This window comes from Westerdykella ornata (genome assembly GCF_010094085.1).
Source record: "Westerdykella ornata strain CBS 379.55 unplaced genomic scaffold EI97scaffold_20, whole genome shotgun sequence".
NCBI lineage: Eukaryota > Fungi > Ascomycota > Dothideomycetes > Pleosporales > Sporormiaceae > Westerdykella > Westerdykella ornata.
The window spans coordinates 248,988-265,336 of NW_022986870.1; the positions used below are offsets into that span (position 1 = coordinate 248,988).

The 16,349-nt window shown below is 55.1% G+C and overlaps 6 protein-coding genes across 6 annotated transcripts; 5 read left to right on the forward strand and 1 right to left on the reverse strand.

Annotated features, from left to right (window-relative positions):
• Window positions 1-1,468: 1,468 nt before the first annotated feature.
• On the forward strand, window positions 1,469-4,975 carry EI97DRAFT_381575 (uncharacterized protein; the record flags this gene model as incomplete). The annotated part of the gene is made up of 1 exon (XM_033795808.1): window positions 1,469-4,975. The coding sequence occupies one exon, from the start codon at window positions 1,469-1,471 to the stop codon at window positions 4,973-4,975; it is 3,507 nt and encodes a 1,168-aa protein (XP_033651927.1).
• A 986-nt stretch (window positions 4,976-5,961) lies between these two features.
• On the forward strand, window positions 5,962-7,800 carry EI97DRAFT_127698 (FYVE-domain-containing protein). The gene is made up of 2 exons (XM_033793090.1): window positions 5,962-6,716; window positions 6,778-7,800. Exons 1-2 carry the CDS (start codon window positions 6,049-6,051, stop codon window positions 7,559-7,561), a joined length of 1,452 nt encoding a protein of 483 aa, XP_033651928.1. The 5' UTR covers window positions 5,962-6,048; the 3' UTR covers window positions 7,562-7,800.
• An 820-nt stretch (window positions 7,801-8,620) lies between these two features.
• Window positions 8,621-12,018, reverse strand: EI97DRAFT_422489 (RNB-domain-containing protein). Its single transcript, XM_033797089.1, has 3 exons — window positions 11,887-12,018; window positions 11,505-11,839; window positions 8,621-11,452 (listed from the first exon to the last, which is right to left on the reverse strand). Exons 2-3 carry the CDS (start codon window positions 11,543-11,545, stop codon window positions 8,734-8,736), a joined length of 2,760 nt encoding a protein of 919 aa, XP_033651929.1. The 5' UTR covers window positions 11,546-11,839; window positions 11,887-12,018; the 3' UTR covers window positions 8,621-8,733.
• A 170-nt stretch (window positions 12,019-12,188) lies between these two features.
• EI97DRAFT_127756 (Molybdopterin synthase sulfur carrier subunit) lies at window positions 12,189-12,792 on the forward strand. Its single transcript, XM_033793091.1, has 2 exons — window positions 12,189-12,233; window positions 12,426-12,792. Exon 2 carries the CDS (start codon window positions 12,446-12,448, stop codon window positions 12,734-12,736), a length of 291 nt encoding a protein of 96 aa, XP_033651930.1. The 5' UTR covers window positions 12,189-12,233; window positions 12,426-12,445; the 3' UTR covers window positions 12,737-12,792.
• Window positions 12,449-12,983, forward strand: EI97DRAFT_402400 (uncharacterized protein). The gene has a single exon (XM_033796486.1). It carries the CDS (start codon window positions 12,753-12,755, stop codon window positions 12,975-12,977), a length of 225 nt encoding a protein of 74 aa, XP_033651931.1. The 5' UTR covers window positions 12,449-12,752; the 3' UTR covers window positions 12,978-12,983.
• A 166-nt stretch (window positions 12,984-13,149) lies between these two features.
• Window positions 13,150-15,939, forward strand: EI97DRAFT_127762 (uncharacterized protein). Its single transcript, XM_033793092.1, has 5 exons — window positions 13,150-13,509; window positions 13,562-14,372; window positions 14,433-14,914; window positions 14,966-15,184; window positions 15,236-15,939. Exons 1-5 carry the CDS (start codon window positions 13,497-13,499, stop codon window positions 15,844-15,846), a joined length of 2,136 nt encoding a protein of 711 aa, XP_033651932.1. The 5' UTR covers window positions 13,150-13,496; the 3' UTR covers window positions 15,847-15,939.
• The last annotated feature ends 410 nt before the right edge of the window (window positions 15,940-16,349 follow it).

A 16,349-nucleotide genomic window follows, 5' to 3' on the forward strand; every position in this document is an offset into this window, starting at 1 on the left:
ATCCCTAGATGGTTGATGTTGGACCTGTTCACCAAAATCATGCAGTTGGAAAGAAGAAAGGCTGCCATGTACAGGTCCTCGGCTCACAGTGGAGCGTTTCACGGGAGCTAAGACCGCTAAAACCAAAAGAAACAGACGGACTGGCAAGCCCCTGAACGGTGGCAACGCCGTTGTTCCAGGTTTGTAAGGGTATCCAAAGCATGGCGTTGCCGTGAGCCGATGGTTTCTGCTGTTGTGCAAGGGAACGCTCAGATGGACAGTCTGGGAGGGGCGTTCAGTGACCAGAGGAATCCCTTTTACCAGTACGACAGGACTACACCCAACACACGGCTGGTATCATTGAGAATCAAGCAAACACAGACGCTCGAAGGGAACAGATACGAGGGATAACGAGGAATTATCATGAGAGATGCATTTGTGGTGAAGGATGCGATGATGGAGTGGAGCAAGGGGGTGGAGCCAGCACGCGACAAAAATAGTGCCCAGGTGTGATGCGGTGTGGCGCACTGCAAGTGCTGCGCCTCACTCTTTCCCGAAGGGGCAACCATGACCGGGACCGGGACAGCCCTCAACCTCTCGGAAAACCGTGTTTACGCTTCTCTCCAACTCTTCCTTTGTCTCTGCGAATAGCTTCATCCTCTTCTTTCCCTCCCTCCTCTCCCTTTCTACCTCGTATCTACTCAATTTTCGACACTCCTCCCGGTTCCGTTGCTCTTTCCCGCTTCTTGACTGGACTCGATACCTGTTGCTGCGCCGTACGATGACGACGAACCTCCTATATCCCTGCGGTTACTGATGATCTTATTGGGACTTGTACACGCCGTACAGTATCCCCTCCAGGGATTTGGCCTTGTTGGTGGAGTCACCTCCCACCCGCGTTGAAGCCTGGACATCATATCCGTTGACGACTTGTTGCTGAGCTCCCGCGACCGTCGACCTCATTCGCGTCTTCCCTTGGGTCGCCTGTCCGTGTTGAGAATAGAAACCACTCAAATACATCCGCTCTGCTGAGCTGACCGCTGGCCTGGCCCACCACTGCTCTCCTCCACTCACACCTCATACGCAAACCGACCTCCCGAACTCCCGAAGCCACCTTATAGCGCTCTCCGGCAGTCATTGACTGCGTCGCTCATTCGTACATTCGTTCAGCTTCCCCCCGCTCGCTACTCGGAGACCTAATGTCTATAGGCATTCGCCCACTACAAAACTAAGCATCCCCGTTCGTTCGCACAGTGGCCAACGCAGCAAGAGCAGTAACCCTGTTTCATCCCATCTGCGTCGTCAGCTCCCGCGAACCTAGCGCTCCCTGCGTGGCTGCTCCCGCCGCTGATCGTGTACTCGAGTATACCCGACCTTAAAGTGCTGGCAATAAGTGTCTGGCGGTTCAGCTTCGCCCATTCATGGGCTGCCGTCAATGGAGAAGGATAGTGACATACCGAGCGACTGCGAGTATGTGCCAGAAGTTCTAATGGCATCTGTACGACAGCTGGGTTGCGCCCAGCTTCGTGCTTCACGCGACAACACGAAACGCGACGATATACCTTCGTTACAACCCCCTCTACCACGTCCGCGACCGCGCCGGCGCCCTGCCAACGACCGCTCCGCCCTCGTCTTCCTCCTCCTCGTCATCTCATTCACGGCGCTGGTGCCGCTGGCCCAGGCAGTCTTCGTTGATTTCAGCAATTGCTTGGATCCCAACTATCGCGACTCCAACAACCCGAAACGCCTCCAGTTTACCCCACTGCATGTGTGGGCTTCGTTTAATACGACTGCGCCGAGCCATCATCTCAACATCACTGTTTGGGGCAATGTTTCCGGCCAGGCTGTTCAGGGCTCATATCCTCCGCCTGATGATTCAAGCTGGAGTGATGTCAACAGCAACTTCGGGAAAATCGTCAACTTGGACAAGGACAACAATAAGCTTTCAACCCTGTTCTCGAACTACAAGGTACTGACTTATACGGCGCACAACGACCCGCCAAGGGAATTCTGTCCCTCTGTTGTCAACCAGCAGTGCCCTCTAGGACCAGCATTCAATGCCAGCCCGACTGATCTGGAAGACCTGTGGAAGTTACCGGCTTTCCAGGTGGGGCATGACTTTCACAGTACCTATTCATTCGCGACTCTGGAATCCACGATGCGAATAGTATCTGGATCACGCTTAGCGGAAACCTTGGGGTGTGTGTCCACAAATATTACGCCCGACCTCGGGCCCAATCTGTCCAATGCATTGCGCTACCTCCCTGCTGCGGTGTTGGCTCTTGTTGCCTTTGCAACCATTTTTGCAGCGACATGCAGTCCTTGGGGCACCTGGGATGTCTTTCGATGGTCCAGCAATTACGGGAGAGATGAGGATCTGCTCAGGCTTGTCACGCCCGGGTTCGGTGACTGCCTACAGTACATCCAATTCATTGTATTGGCAGGTAGCTTGAACCTGCAGTACCCTGGTTTCTATCAACCAGTCGTGAGTCAAGCCAGTTGGTCGGTCCTGCTCTTCAATGAGAGTCTTGTCAGCCACGGAAACGGCACACAGAGTCTGGTGGACGGCATTTATGTCGCAAACGGGACTTACGGCCTCACTCGACTAGGCCAATACGTCGGTATGTCGGAGGAGCAAGACATCTGGGCTGGAATGGCGGTGTGGCTCCTTGGGGTCATCGCCATCGCAACGCTTCTGGTTCAGATTGGCTTCTTCGGTCAGTGGCTCTACCATGTCTTTTCCGACAAGTCAGGGGATCGCGTGCGCGGGAAGAATTGGGCCTTCAGTGCCGGAAACGTCGTCCGGATTGTCTTCAACTTCTTCATGTTGCCGATCATATCGCTCTCTCTGTTCCAGTTGGTGGTGGCTGCACGATCCCCTGCTTCCGTCGTTGCTACAGCCGTCGTCCTTCTAGTTGCCGTGATGGGAATCGCCGCCTGGATCTTCTGGTTCATATTCACGACACGACCCCGAGCACATCTGTTCGATGACCTCCCAACTGTGCTCACCTACGGCCCGCTATACAACACTTATTCTGACGACGCAGCTCCTTTCGCCTTCATACCCGTCCTGCTGACTGTGATTCGCGGTGTGGCTATCGGTGCGATTCAGCCATCTGGGATTGCCCAGATCATAGTTCTCGCTATCTGCGAAGTAATCTTAATCCTGACCGTCCATGCCTTTCGGCCATTCCAGTCGAACACGTCCATGAACGCTTACCACACATTCTTCTCCGTAGTGCGACTGACGAGCACGCTCCTCCTCATCGCTTTTGTCCCGAGCTTGGGAGTGACGGAGTCTCGGAAGGGATGGTTCGGTTACGTCATTCTCTTGATGCACGCCATCGTGCTGGTCTTTGGTTTCTTTCTGAATGCTCTCCAGACGATAATCGAGGTCACTGCTCGTCTCTGCGGCGCTGGGGATGAAAGAGGGGGGCTCACGAAAGTGTTTGGCAAACGACAGCTGTCTCGAAGAAATCGACGCCGTCGGCAGCGCAGCAGTCTCAATTCGGATGCGGCTATGCTAGGGCAAGATGCGGACAAGCAGACGATTCAACTCATGAGCGGGCGAACTCGGAGCATGTCTGGAAGCTCCGGAGTACTGCTTGGGCAGCCCCATGGAGGTGCGGGCAGCCAAAGAGCCAGCGTGGGATACGATCAGTACAGCCAAGGAGGGGATGTTAGCTATAGTGCGACGACTCCTGGCACGCCAGCCACCGCAACACCTTGGAGCCAACTCGGAGGCGGTTCGGGACCAAGTTCGCGACGTCCTACTATGGGTGGGGTGGAGGCCGGAGAATTTTATCGGGCCCCTAGGCCACGGAAGCACACCCTAGACTCCATGAATCCAGTCACGATTGCTGCACGAGATGGCAGTACGGATCTTGACAACACTCCGTATGCTGACAATATCGAACAAGCTGAGACGGGAGATGGTGGCGAGGGTCCTTCGTCATGGTCTCCGAGCCGCAGCTCGATAACACCAGCTTATCTGCGCATGCAGAAGGACGAGTCCGATCCCGCGCTAGCAGAAAGGCGAAAGAATACGGATTATTCAGTACGGGAGTCTGATTTCTATTATGGCCTCGGCGGATTACGGGGTCCGGCGCTCTCTGACCAGCCGACTCGAAAACTCAAAACAGGACCAGCGGATCCTACAAGCCCTGTATCGTCCGCAGCTGGATGGTTGAAAAGTCTCCATCTGTTTGGAGGCAAAAAGAAAGAAAAAGGTAAAGGCTTCGAGGTGGTTAGAGGCACCCGCATGCCCCCTCAGATGATGATGCCTCTAGATGAGGAAGAAGACGAGGCGCATGCCATGCCTCAAGAGCCATACCGCGACCACCCTGGAAGTCCTCAACAGCGGGGCGATCGCGAGGGTGTACTGGCTGGTCGCCGGATGTCAGATGATAGCCACCCAATCGGCGAGGAGTCTCCAGGCCATCGCAACAACAGAATCTCTGATGTGGCCCCTTCGCTAGGCCCAATAGACACTGGAAGGGGGATCGAGCTTCCCAGCCGAATCGGTTCGCGGGCTTCAAGAAGTCATGCACCGGTGCCGGAACGGGCTCCTACGCTGCCACGGAAGAGCTCGCGACGCACGCGGTCCACTGAAGCGGCGGTTCTGGAGCGCAGTTCGAGGCTGTCAGCTGTAGTCGATACGTCGGGCCCTGACCAGCTCCTGCATCCGAATCAAGGAGCAATGCCTCTGCGGCTTCCGTTCGGGTCGACGGAGCCATCTCCCTCTCCGGAACGCACGCCCGGTTCCAGCCTCTACCATGACGGTCGGATCAGTCCCGGTGATGACCTTGAACCGCCTCCAGGAGTGCCGGGCAGCGGTGAGCGGCCATTGAGCACGGGATATGTCCAGCAGCACGTCGCAAGTGACAGCATCCAGAACGACCAGGCCAGGACACACCTCGAAACCTCAGCAGAATTCGTTGACCGTAGCCGGAGCATAAGCACTCATCGTAGTGGGACATCGAATCGGACACGATGATAATCTGGGCAAGGCATGAGACGGATTCAAGGTCTTGTTGTGGAATGGGAGGCAGTGCTGTATTCACGTCACGAATTTCTTTTCTTAATCCTACCAGAAGCGGCGTTGTAGCTTTCAAGTTATTTTGGAAGGTCAGGCCTACTTGCATTGAGAAGGGACCTGGGGCAAGTCGACACAGAGCTAGGGGATATTGGAGAAGCATAGTAGATCAGATGCCGTGTGGGAATTGGGGGTTCAGGATAACGATACCTGCATGCGCGGCGGATACCAGTACGTGTACACATAATTGTTGAGTGAGAGACAAGGTCGCATCCGTAGCTGAACATAATACTATAATCTTGGGATTCCATGATCTAGGTTTTTTTCAAATTTCTCGCCTGAAAGTGTCCAGAGGCAGTCAGAGGATCAATTGTGCTTTTGTTGTGTCTATGTAAATGTTGGAGCCATAGATTCAGTCCTGGGCCTGGAACATGAAGCTGGAGATACGCACGGACCAAGCATTTAGCTCCCAGTGCCCACCACCGAGCTGTCCCCCTCCCCTCGCACTTCATCATCACTCCGCACACGAACGCATTTCCCCACCCTGGACGGCAGCGAGCAGCAGCGCTCGACTGGCGGCCGGGCTGTGACGCATTTCTCTCCTTTTGCATCACCGCATACGGCCGATTCCTTCTGTTGTCAACTGAACCTCCGCCGCCTTGTCGCGGAACGCCGCATGCTCCCCCGGTCGCGACGTCTGGAAACCCACCCCGCGTGAGATGTCTGAATCTACGCTCCCCTTTTGACCTGTCAGTATTTGTCTTACTCCATGCTTTCCAGATGTTCCCAGCGTCTAATGTCACCGTGTAGGCATGTGCATCTTCAATTAATCCACGTCTGTCGGCCGGCCGAATCGTGACCTATATCCCCGGTGGCGTGCTTGCCAGTTGGAGTCTCGACTCAACAACCAGCTTACAAAACCATTTCCCCTCCGCATAACAGCACGTCTTGGTGGTGTCCGTACTTTGCCTCACGAGATCCTCCCTCATCTAACTACCCTCCGGGAACCGGCTGGAGTCGGACCATCTCATCGAATGGGTAGAAGGCGGAGCTCAAGCTCCCACCAGACCAGTTCCAGCATGGGGAGCGGACAGGATAATGGTGTCAACAACATATCAGAGAACAATGCCGGCTATCTCGCTCCGATCCCTCAACCTACTGGTCTTGCCGCAGCATCATCGCAGCAGTCAGTGGCGGCACCTAGGGATCGTGGGGTGCACGACTTCATGGCATCCTTACGCCTAACCGACTCTCAGATACAACCTGGCCCATATCCGCCTCTTTCACAGAACCCCTTCCGCAATATCCCAGCTCCACCGAACCCCCTCCCTCGTCATCAGGGCAGCCGATTCATCCATAATCAAGGGTCCCCTTATAGACACTCATCTTCAGGTACATCACGAAGCTTCGACGCACGACAATGTTCAGGACAAAGATCTATGCCTGGCGACTCTGTTATGCCACGACGAAGCACAATCACTGCAGCCGGACACTCCCGCACATCGTCATCCGCCCCCTTCGCATCCCACTCCCCTTCCGTTCCTAGTCGTCCACAACCCCACTCTCATTCTCCTATCACGCTCCCACCCTCACCGCACACCGGCGACATGCCTCTTCCCCGTTGGCAGCCCGATTCGGAGGTTGACAGCTGCTTCGTCTGTGGGCGCTACTTTACCTTTTTGAACAGGAGGCACCATTGCAGGTCAGTTTCTGCCAGTCTTTCGAATCGGCCACCGGAGCGTTTGAACTGACAAAACGTGTAGAAAATGTGGCCGAGTTGTTTGTGCCAACTGCTCCCCGCACCGGATCTACATACCTCGCCAATATGTCGTGAACCCGCCATCTCTGGTTCCTGACGATGATGAACACTCTGACAATCCGCTTGTCCAAGTCCGAATCTGCAATCCCTGCGTTCCGGATCCCAACAATAGCCCACCGCAACTGCCGGACACTGGAAACACTGCCGGTTCTCTGAGTAGTGGTTATCACTCGCGCACATCACTGGATGCGCCCCCGCCATATCCGTCCACTTTCGCTACGGCCCATCAGATGTGGAACGAGACTCCCCCGGCTTCAACTTATCCCCGACGCTATTCTCGGCCGATAGATCCCGCGTACATCCCATCTCGAGTGTCCCCGTTCATGCACTCTCCTCCTCGACCCGCGCCGCCGCCCACGCCTACGCCGGCCCCCCGACGCATCCGGCAAGAGGATATATGCCCTGTCTGTTTCCGACCCATACCCTCAATTGTAAGCATCGGCGACGCCGTTCTCGACGAACAGGAGATTGACCGGCGGCGAGCGGAGCACATCCAGTCATGTTTGGAAACACACAGCCAGTCGCCTCCCGCCAATATTCGTAGCTTACTGACGTATACGGCAACGGAGAAGGACTGTGCGAATAGCGAGGAGTGCGTGATCTGCTTCGAAGAATACGCTGTCGGCGATAAGCTGGCGAGGATGGTATGTTTGTGTCGGTTTCATGAACATTGCATCAGAAGCTGGTGGGAACGCAAGGATCCCGGGAATTGCCCTGTGCATCAATAGTTCGGTGGTCTGGGGAAAGCAACGCAGAAGTGCTCGAGCGGTGGAGTCAAGAAGGGTGGGAGAGGATGCGAGGAATTTGTCATAGTGGCTTTACTTGGGCTAGGCCCAGTTGTCATAGCGAAGCCCAGAGAGTTAGATGCATGCTGGGAGAAGACCTCCACAGGTTGCAGGAGAAATGCCCCGAAGAAAAGGAAGCCGTGTCAGATCGTAGGAAGAGGGAGGAGCGAGAAATAGAGAGGATGCTAGCGACACAGACGGAGATGACGCTGCGGTCAAAACCGTTCTGGGCGCTTGCGGATTGAGGGCAAGGATCCTATGCCTGATAAGGGTGGGATGTCAGGAGTGGTCGTGGGCTGTTACACAAGCGCATAGGAAGTTGCTAATAAGCAGGACCATCTCGGAGCGATGGAAGGAGTAGAAGAGAGACATTATGGCGGAGCAGCAGGAGATGGAGAAGCAACAGGCCGAGAGGGAAGAGTCAGAGAGGCAGCTGCATCGTGAGCTGTTGCGCTCGAACTAGGAGGAATCTGATGCTCGGCGGGTGCTCAACCCTCAACTGATTGAGGTAGATGATTAAGGGTGGCGGTTCACGACATCGATGGCGTTGAGTGGCGGTATGGGTTATCAGTGTTTGGCGTTTGGGTTGGGCTTTTTGATGATGTATGGTGTTAGGGGTGAATGCGCTGTTTGAGGGTCGTGTATGGCTTTTCTTCTGGGCTTTTTGTTCACACGAGGCGTCGAATCGGGTCAGGCCGGCTGTCGTGTTTCTGCTTATGGCACGGGAATTTTGAACGGGGTTGGTACGGGCTGGCACTGCGGGATGGTGAGGGGACGGGATGGGAATGGATGGGCTGGGAGAATATGTCAGGCGTTTTATTATACCCGCTCCTTTTGCAATCAAATGATGTTTGCTTCTTCGCTTTTTCATGCCCTTGTCTCCTCCGGGCGTTGGTCGTGCACCTCATTTTTGGGCGTGGATATTGGAGAGGGCAGGCAGAGGAGGACTAGGTGCTTTGATTACCTTGACACGCTTACAATGCAACTATAAGTGATAGACATGCCTCTAACACACCTGCTCTTGTTGTCTAAGCGATCCGTAATTCTATAGACCCATTTCTCTAGAGAACCACACACCCTAATCATACATACATGCCGTCCAGCCTCACCTCACCTCATCCTCCAACCCTCTCCATAAACCTCTCCGCCCACTTGACCGTCTCCTCATCCCTCCTCAGCAACCGAACCGGCTCCATCAAAATCTCCTTGCCCACACTATTAATCGCCAAGATCCTCGCCTCCCACTCATCCCCAAACTGGAACTCGAACGGCGCTTTCATAACCAACTTGACCCGGGCCCCGTAATCCACGATGCCCGCCCGCGCATAGCAGAACCGGGGCTCCGAGGAGCCGACCCAGACACGGAACGTCGCGGGGAGCGCCGCTTCCTTGTAGTAGTGTGCCCGAGTGAAGGCGGCGACGGTCCACCACATGTTGGCGTGCATCTTGATCGAGGCGATGAGCCGCTCCCTCGCCGCGAGCGTGATGATGGATTCCTGGATCTGGGTGCGCGAAAAGGGGAGGACCTTCTCGGTGCTCGCGATGCCCGGAGTCGCCAGCATGTTGTCCGTCAGCTGGAATTTGCGGCCCGTCTGGTGTTCATACCGCACGGCCGCCTCAATCTGCCAATGTGCCACCATGTCGCTGAATCGTCGGAGCGGGCTCGTGACCTTGAGGTAGCTGTCGAAGCCCAACGCTCTGTGTGGCACAGAAGTCGATTGCGCGATGGAGCGCCCCTGGGACTGCAGGAGCAGCGCCGCCAGAGGCCGCGACAGCTGGCCGTGTTTCTCATAGTAGGGTTGCAGGATCTTCTCCTTCAGAAACGTCATATCCACGGCAGCGGCAGGAGAGTCGATAGTGCCCCTGTACATGGCCGGGATGTTGCGTTCAGAGCACCACGCTCCTGCTGTCGCGCAGGCAAGCAACATCAACTCCATGACGATATATTGCGAATTGAACTTTTCTTCAACAATGGCACCCGAGGCGTCGCTTGAATACTCAATGACGGGATCACCGAGAACAAAGCGGGCTCGATCGGTTGATGGAGGCATCCAGGTGATTCCAGTTTGGCCGGGTTTCTCGAAGACTCGTGCTCTCCCGGTCTCAAAAGCCGCCCCAAGCTTGAACCCCACTACCGATTTGCGACGCTCGAACATAACCCCGGCTACATTGTACAACTCTCTCAAATCTTGGAGCTGGTCAGGCGTTAGACTCGGAGGCTTACGCTTCTTGACCGTGGGTGGTCGTCCACCGACAGTAAACCCAACAGTCCGAGCTGGAGCCTCGCCGAAAATCGTCGATAGGTCCTGATAAGTCAGCCTCGTGACATTTCTCACTATACCCGACTGTATTTTCCTTTCTAGGACAACGCCAGAGGAATCGACGCGGGTGCTGAAGGTAAGGACAGGTCGGTTGGGACCCAGGCTGAAGTAATTCTGCGTGACCCACGAGGGAAGCATGGGATAGGTCCTTTCAGGCACATACAGAGACTCGGTCGAGTGCGCAGCCATCCCAGAAAGCACGTGCGTCTTGTCAAAGAAGGCGGTCGGATTTGCAATGTGCACATGGATCCAGTATTGACCGGGGCTCTCTGGGACCTTGCACACAGAGAGGCCGTCGTCAATCTCCTTGGCGTCCGCGTCGTCAATACAGTAGACGGGCAATGAACCCCAATCCGTTCGTATCCCCTCCATGGCATCCCTAAAGTCAGGGCTGTGACGCATGAGCTCCGCCCTTTTGCTTAGAATCTCCATGTTTCGGGACGTTCGGACGGTAGGAAGCATCAGTTGTTCGTCGTATATGTCCGCTGTATCGAAAGGGGACAAGACCCCGATCTCCTGGAGGAGTAAGCTTCCCGCGGCCCTGCCCATGGAAGCAGCTCTCTCGCCAGAATCGGGGTAGTGGTATTTCAGATCGTCATAGCAACCCACGGCATGCAGAATGGTGGTGCATGCGGAAGTAAGACCATAGTCGTCTTGGAATTGGCCACTCAATGCGAACGACTGCAAGAAGTAAAGGATTTTCTGGTCGTTTTCGTCAAATGTCTCTCCCCACTCGGTTCGAAGCCCGAGAGATTTATCTGTGTTCCGCGAGCGGGTTTTGGTGGGACCAAGAGTACCCGTAGAGTAGTCACGGTATTTCCTGCTAATAGCAACCAATCGCCGCGCCTTGTCGATGAACTTGGTGATGTAGAGAGCCCCTGCCTCCATGTGATGACCCTTCTTCTTGCTGTTACCTGTCTGACTTTGGCGGAGAGCACGATATTCTTCGAATTCACGCACCCATCGACGCACCACTTCTACCGTCTCAACGTCGTCCTTGGGCCGAATAGCGTACACGTTCGTGAGTCGTTGACTGCGTGGGTCGCGGTTGAAGCGGTACATATCGTGGCTCAGGGCCTTTCGTACGGCAAGAAGTGAGGCATGATCAGGTATCCAGGAAGGCTCGTCCGGCTTGAGAAGAGTCTTTGCGATTTGCACAGCCGTCATCATGCGCATTTTCGTCTGGTCCGCTAAGACGGAATAGGCACTGTCCAGGACCGCAGCATGATCCCGGTATATCTTTTCTGAATCCTTTTGCAGCATTTCCAGTTTCTCCACGACTGGTGACACGAGCGCACGAGGGATGCGCTGCATTTGTGACAGATCGGAATTCTCCTGGGCGGGGAAATACGCGACAAGGGGCTTGACAAGAGCCGGGTCAATACCATTTCGAATTACAAAAGGAACGTTCTTCAGCCCTGCGATAGATGGACGGCCATTGACAGAAACGAAGTGACAGTCTTTGCCAACGTGCTGAACGAATACGGCGATAGTCTGCTCGGTACTATGCCGACTAGCAGGGGTGAGCAGATGAGACAAGGCGGACGGGGTGACGGATTGCTTACCATAGTTCGACGACATCGCCAGGTTTGAGAAAGACTGCCATGGTCACGACGTCATCCAGACTGTAGATGTCTTCATCCTCCTTTTCGCGTGGATCTGTCTCTTCAGAAGCCTGGTCCGAACGCACCTTAGTTATCGCATTCCGTGTCTCGGCGACCAGGTTTTGATACCAGTCTCTCGCGCGGAGCGTAGAGGCGTCGTCGAGATCCTGCTTTAGAATGCCCTGGGTATCCTGCCAGAGCTTCAACCGCTCGCGGATTGGACGAGATGTGTCGAGGATGGCGGGATTGAGCGCTTCGGGAGATGGCTGGGTAGCGGAAGTGTCAGGACGGGGTCGCTGTAACAATGAGCCTCAGTTTCATGGACGCAGGGGGCCATAGCTACAAAGTGAGTGGCGTGGAACGGTCGTCGGGCTCTGGTTGCGTTGGAGCCATTGCTGCGGCCATTCGGTCGTTGAGAGGGTCGACGGCGGGACAGATTCCATTCGCATTTCCAGCATATTTCGGAGATGGGCCACAAGGACGACCGACGGTGCATGTCTTGAGAATGAGAGTGGGCAGTGGAAAGAGTGGGGTGCACAAAAAAGTTGAGATTGAGGTCGGTGATCGGAGGAGTGAAGCTCCGTTAGCGGCTTGGCATGAGCAAGACCCTGCTTGGGGATCCGTGTTGGGAACTTTTGAGGGACGCCCAAACGCTCGCTCAATTCTCTTCATCCACATCACATAGTGTAGGTATGTTACTCTTCCCACACCTCGACTTCATCCCTCTTCTGTGATGATCTTCTTTTAAATTATAGCATGTATTATCCGACGAGCGGTACTCGCCGCTACTGCGGAAATGTTTTCTACCTGACTGAAGTCTCTCATCTCCACGGCTTCCGTTACAAGTGTACTTCGGCGACGTGTGTGCTGACGGATTCACAGAACATTGGCATTGGCGTACTATGGCGCCTGCCAAGGTGCCGCCCGGTCATTTCCCCATCCTGTACTTTGCGGCGGCGGCCAGCTTCACGGGCAAGTCGACGGAGCATCTTGCAGCGCCTCTCCCGTTGGGACGGCTCTTCGCCACACTGGACGAGAAGTACCCCGGCATCCGTCAGAAGGTGCTGGACAGCTGCGCAGTGACGGTGAACTTGGCGTACGTTGACATGGAGGGAGAAGAGGCGGCCGACCAGAAGCTGGTGATTCAGGAGGGCGACGAGGTTGCCATCATCCCGCCCGTGAGTTCGGGGTAGGGCGATTTCTTTGGAAATGGAAGGAGGAGGTTCTTTGCTGTGGTTTTGCCATGTCTCATTCGTCATGGTTCTGACGATGTATGGGACGATCAAGAATTGGAAGCGGATGGTTTCAGCCGAGGCAAAGGAATGGGAGAGGGACGGAGTAATTGTATCTCCCTGCTATGATTCTACCCAGTTCGCAGAAGAGATGGTGTCCATTGCCTGTGCTATCGAAGCTGTCGTTGCATGTGCCAAATGATTGGCACTCGAAGAGCATATATCTGGGTAGACAGGCCCAGTCTGGTTGTCTGCATAAATTCTGCACGTGACATTGCTTGGCGGGTTTCTGCCCAACCTCGCACAAACTCAGTCGAACCGTCTCACCTCGACTTGCAACCCACCAGCCAGCGGCGGCATTTGACAACCGCCGACTCGCCGACCCGCCGACGACAGCAACGGCAACAGGACAGAGAGCAGCAACAGCCTCACTGTGAATTGGAAGCCTCTCGTTTATTCTCCAGTTCTTTGTAAAGAAGGAGTTTTCGACCTTGATCCATGGACGACTCGTCCATTGACCCCACCTTGCAGGCGCCCGCTCACCCCAACAATAAGAATAATAATCATGCCAATGTCGACGGCCAGCACCGAGCCCCTGCCCACGCGTATCCGCAGACAACGCTGGCCCAACCAGTCCCCATAGCCTCCAAAGGCTTTGGTTCTTCCTTCGCTCGACCGGCCTCATCTGGCCCTTATTCCGCGTCCCCAGCAGGCGGTGGTGATGCAGACGATGGGTACGTTGTTGACGTTAACGTTGTTTGGATCTATCGGAGTCCAACAACACAGGCCCCGCCGACTCCGTACTGACGTCAGGTAGCGCCGAGCACGTGGGCTCAGCATCCGGGACCGAGTCCCACGAGTCGCCCAACGACCCCAAACGCCTCCGCGCTTGCGATGGATGCCGCGGCCTCAAAGTCAAGTGCGAGCAGCTTCGCCCAGACCTGCCGTGTCTGCGCTGCCAAAAGGCCAACCGGCCGTGCCACACCACGCCCCCTGCTCGGAGGCGTCAGAAGAAGAGCGACAGCCGTGTCGCCGAGCTGGAGCGCAAAGTAGAATATCTCACCTCCGTCTTGATGACCGAGAGATCCGGAGCTACCCCCAGTCGCCAGGAACCAGAGCCGAAAAAGAGGAGGACTGGCGAAGAGAGCAGTTCCGCTCTTCGTTGTCCCAGCTCTCCCGCCGTCCATCACATTGTCGCTGGCACTCACGCACTGTTAGTCGCAAACCCGGATCTCGACCAGAATCACCACGAGGAGCTCGAATACGACCATTCGGAAATCGGCCGTCATATAAGGGATCTCATCGGTCAGGACACGGAGGAGCATATCTTCCGTCGCTATGTTGACGACATCTGTCCCCGTTTTCCAGCCGTGCTGCTCCCTCCAGGCATGACGGCGGAAGAGATGCGAAGAAAGAAACCGTTGCTCCTGCTAGCTATTCTCTCTGGTTGTTCTACTGGCAGCGCTCTGCCGATCCTGGGGCAGCATGCGCAACAACGCTTGGGAGATCTGTTTAAACACTACCTCGGCCAGCTCATGATCTTCAACTCCGAAAAGTCGCTGGAACTCATTCAAGCGTTGCAGGTTGCCGTTCTCTGGTATGTGCATGCATATATGAGTGCTACCCATAGAGGCCAGCACTGCTAACATGTATCAAGGTACCGACCGCCTGTGCGTTCCGAAGAGCACAACTTCTGCTTGATGGTCAATAGTGCAGTGGCCCTGGCCAACGAAATGCACCTGACTAGGCCAGCAGCACCCGAGTGGAACCCGCGTCCATCCCAGAAGCCTCATCTCGAACCGAGTAGTCTTGAGGCGCGGCGCGCATACCTCGTATGTTACTACCTCACCATGAGCATTACCGTCGTGTTACGATACACCCCACTGTTGCGGTGGACAGGCTACACACAGGAGTGTGTTGAGATGCTACAGAGGGACAAGAACGTCCTGCCATCGGACAAGCTTCTCTGCCAATACATCCAATTGGCCCGCATAACTGAGCGCATTGTCCGCGAGTTTTCGTTGGACAATCCCAACGAATCCTCTCTTTTGGATGCTGCCATGGCCTCCTCTGTCTGCAGCCTAGACACGCAGCTCAAACTCGTGTTCGACGGTTTCGGTCCGGACAAGGAACTACCCCGTATGTGGTGCCCAAGCAAGATCTGCACTGTTTCATATTGACAAAGCGCAGCCGCTTTACGCCTTGCAATGCGTCTTACTAGTCTCGTGCTTTACGAGATAGTTGTACAAGGCGAGCTGAACGCCTCACAAGCCGATCCAGGTCGCGCAGCCAATTCCCACCCCGAAATCGTGCAAGTACTTAAAGAAAGCTTACGCGCCATCAAAGCAGCTCTTGACACAGCCCTTGAAATAGGCGTTGAAGAGCTTATGATACTCCCGGTCATCTTCTGTGCGTAGAGTCTCTGCTCATAGCAGTGAGCCAGCTGACCGTTCTCACTAGGTGTCCGAGTGACTTCCGCGATCGTGTCTCTCCAGAAATTTTGGGCGTTGGTCGCCCGGTCACGCACAATTGGCGCTCTTTTCAGGCACGAGGACGTGCAGCTCGACGAGTACATTAAGAAAATGCTTGCAATGTTTAAGCAAGTTGTTCTCCGTGATCGAAGCAGCCCCCACAGCAAGTTTTATTTCATCGTAAAACTCCTACAGCAGAGGATGAATCCAAACGAGGGCCGCACGACGGCAATGGCAACGGCTACAAACCAGAACAGACTCCATGTGCTCTCTGAAGCCGCCCAGCAGCAACAGCAACAGTCGCCCGCCGGCTTCGTAGGCCAGCCACAACAGCAACACCACACACCACACTACAACCCTGTAGTCGCAGGGCCTTCTCAGCAGCTACTACCACAACACATGCAATCCTATGTCCAGCTCGACGACCAGCTGTTCAGGGACGCGGTAGGAATGGGCGTTGAGTTCGACCCCCGTTTATCCTTCTTCCAACCGGACATGGGCGTCTTCTCCGACCCCGGTATTCCGAACCTTGACATGCTTGCCCACCAGTGGGCATTCAACGAACCCCGCTTAGAAAACGGTGGGAATATGTACCAGTAGGCCAAGGGAGGGAACGAGACTTCCACGGCCTCGCATTCTGGAATATGGGAGAAACCTGGACCATGAAACGAGGAGAGATCAATGGCACGTGGAAGAGCGAAAGCTCGTCAGCGTCTCTGGCGGCGCATTGGAGTATGGCTAGCCGACCGCTCCGCAGAGGGGCCTCTTCGGCCTTGCTTTTCGCGTTCAAAGGGGTCCGGTTAACGATACCACGGAGTATAGGAGTGAACTTTTAGAAGTGGATATGGGCTGGTCATTCTTGGTGTAGGGCTCTGGGTAGATTTGTGCTTTTTCCATCTCTGTTTCAAGTGTACGAGATAATGTCGGTCCAAGCGCTTTGATGATTGTACGAAGAATGGGAATGGGCAAAAGTTGGGTTATGAATTCTCGAATCATGTCGATGTTGGTTGCTGGATGTATTTGGATTTTGTTCTCTTTTGAGGGTTAGGTAGGCATGCACGTGGTTTTCTGAACGATGTTATGTACGGAAGAGGGGAGGGCAC